Below are 2,317 nucleotides of genomic sequence, written 5' to 3'. Positions count from 1 at the left end.
TCTGGGGATGGTGGTGCTGATGATGATCGCTGAGCTGGTGTGGCAGGAGACTGCGGCCGATGCGGGACCTGCATCGCAGATGACAGGCGATTCAAATCGACCATAGTGACTTCGAAAGGCAAGCAATACGATTTTTTGAAGAGCACAGAGCGGAAAATGAGACTGATTTTCTTCAGCTGGAGGCAGAGTGGTGGGTGAAGTCAAGAGAGTGGCGCGAAGAGTGCCACGCGAGACGCGTCTTGCTTAAATAATACGTGTGGCTTTGTGTGGCTCTGCAGATTGACACGAGGCCCGGCCTGTGGCACTTGTTTGCCTCAGACTGAGATTCGTGCCAAATTGCTCTGGTGCATTGCACTTGATCCATTAACTGAAGGATATATTGAACGAAATGCCCGCTCGCGGAAGCAAGAAATCCGTTGATCCTTGTAAGTACTCACCAATTTAAGTCCAGTCCTGGTTGACTGGAATCTTTCAGGCTTTGAAGAGATTTCGGATGACCGGTATAGATGCAAGCCCTGCGACTTGTATACTGGCAGTATTCGATCGCTGGGCCGGACAGCTTTGACGGCCCATCTAACATATATCACCCATCAGAATGCGGTTAAGCACATGAACAGAGTAGTCGCAGAGCAACGAGAAGAAGAACAAAGTGCTCGTGCTGCTGACAATATTTCAGAAGAAGCCGTCTTACGTGCATGGTGCCGACCCAGCAGGGCAGCAAATAGGGCTTCTGAGAAGCCGTCCAAACCATCGTACTCGCTATACCAAGATAACATCATCGTTGAAATGGGCGGAATATCCACAGGAGCGATGTACAATCAGCTTCAGGATGAGTACCGTGACTTCACGCTCTCAACGTCCATAAGAATGGGTGCTTCGTTGGGCATCGAGTCAGACCGCGAACGTGCTCAACGAGATGGATTCTGCGATGAAGAGCTTATTGATAGCTTCTCTACTAATGTCATGCAAGATATGCAAACAGCGGGTGGGTACTATATTGTGTGATGCTTGCGCTGTTTATTGACACGCTCTGAGACAGCCTTTACTGCTGATCCTAATGAAGATGAGAGTCATGCAAAACAGCACGGGTTTACTGGATACAGAGCATCTACCCCATCCGAAGAATGGTTCCCTTATCCTAATAAGACGGTAGCTAGACATCCAGTGTGTCTGCCTATGTACATAGCTCACGCCCCATTCCTGGCTGTAGACTTTCCTGCTTGACACGCTAGATAATCTCCCGCGCTTGCGCATATCTGACAATCTCATGCAGGTGTTCCTATGGGTTATGCGTGAAGCAGGTGCAGCGCAGGTTCCATCATTCGATGCCTTTCGAAAGCTTCAAGATAAACTGCGCAAGGAATCTGGTATCAAAACTGTCAAGTGCCGATCACCTCTTGGTAACAACTTCTATATGAACGATATCGGCGCAATAATTGCGAAGGTACGTCTACAAGGTCCAGTAGGATCATGTGTAATGTCTGACGGCTATTGCACGTAGGACTATTCTAACCCATTGACTCGGCCACTCATGGTTCATTACCCCCACGAAACCAGTGGGCCCATATCAGGAGTTTGGCATGGCGAGAAGCTGTTAAAGGAAACGCCTCTCGAGCATCTCTGCCCGCATTACTTGGATGACTTCGGAAATTATTACTACGTGAATGAGATAGCAATGGTACGCAGTGGCAACTTCGTAATCCCGAGACGTTGGAAGCTTCGTGATGGGAAAGAACTATGGGCCGATGCATGGCCCGTGACACCAAACAACGATGGGACTGCAACATACTTGATCGACGACCAGCGGCTTGTGAACATCAAAGCCGCTGATCTCATCCTCAACTATTTTGACCTATGTGAGCGAAGACAACTTCCGCCCTGCTGTGGTATGCTTAGGAATTACAATGGCTTTCTTCAGATACTGAAGCATGCCTTTTAGAACGCTCGAAGCATCATTTATCAGCAATGCCCAACTCCCTCCACCGTCTCGCTCAAGGCGAACCCTTGTACTCCAGCTGGATTACCGTGTGGGCTGATGATGTCTCAGCCAATCGTTCCAAGTCTTGGAACAAACACTGGAACCTGTACATAACTCATGGTAACCTACCACGCAAACTCCTGCAGCAGGAATTCCATGTTCACTTCGCATCTACATCTCCCAACGCTACTGTTGCTGAGCAGTTTGCTGCTATGAAGCGCATGATCGAGTACGTATTTGCATACTAATGTATCCTGAATCAAAAGTGAATAGTTTCTCCACTGACAGGGCATCGCAAACGGATCCGATATGGGTCCCTAGCCCTGGAGCGACGGAGTT

The 2,317-nt window shown here is 48.8% G+C and overlaps 1 protein-coding gene across 1 annotated transcript; it reads left to right on the top strand.

Annotated features, from left to right (window-relative positions):
* Nucleotides 1-388: 388 nt before the first annotated feature.
* On the top strand, nt 389-2,226 carry GLOTRDRAFT_134538 (uncharacterized protein; the record flags this gene model as incomplete). The annotated part of the gene is made up of 6 exons (XM_007873504.1): nt 389-425; nt 476-985; nt 1,040-1,149; nt 1,211-1,444; nt 1,502-1,886; nt 1,940-2,226. The coding sequence occupies 6 exons, from the start codon at nt 389-391 to the stop codon at nt 2,224-2,226; spliced, it is 1,563 nt and encodes a 520-aa protein (XP_007871695.1).
* Nucleotides 2,227-2,317: the final 91 nt, after the last annotated feature.

The sequence above is a fragment of the Gloeophyllum trabeum genome (assembly GCF_000344685.1).
Source record: "Gloeophyllum trabeum ATCC 11539 unplaced genomic scaffold GLOTRscaffold_00268, whole genome shotgun sequence".
NCBI classification, from domain to species: domain Eukaryota; kingdom Fungi; phylum Basidiomycota; class Agaricomycetes; order Gloeophyllales; family Gloeophyllaceae; genus Gloeophyllum; species Gloeophyllum trabeum.
The sequence above is the reverse complement of the archived record's forward strand: the minus strand, read 5'-3'. Positions and strand labels throughout refer to the sequence as shown.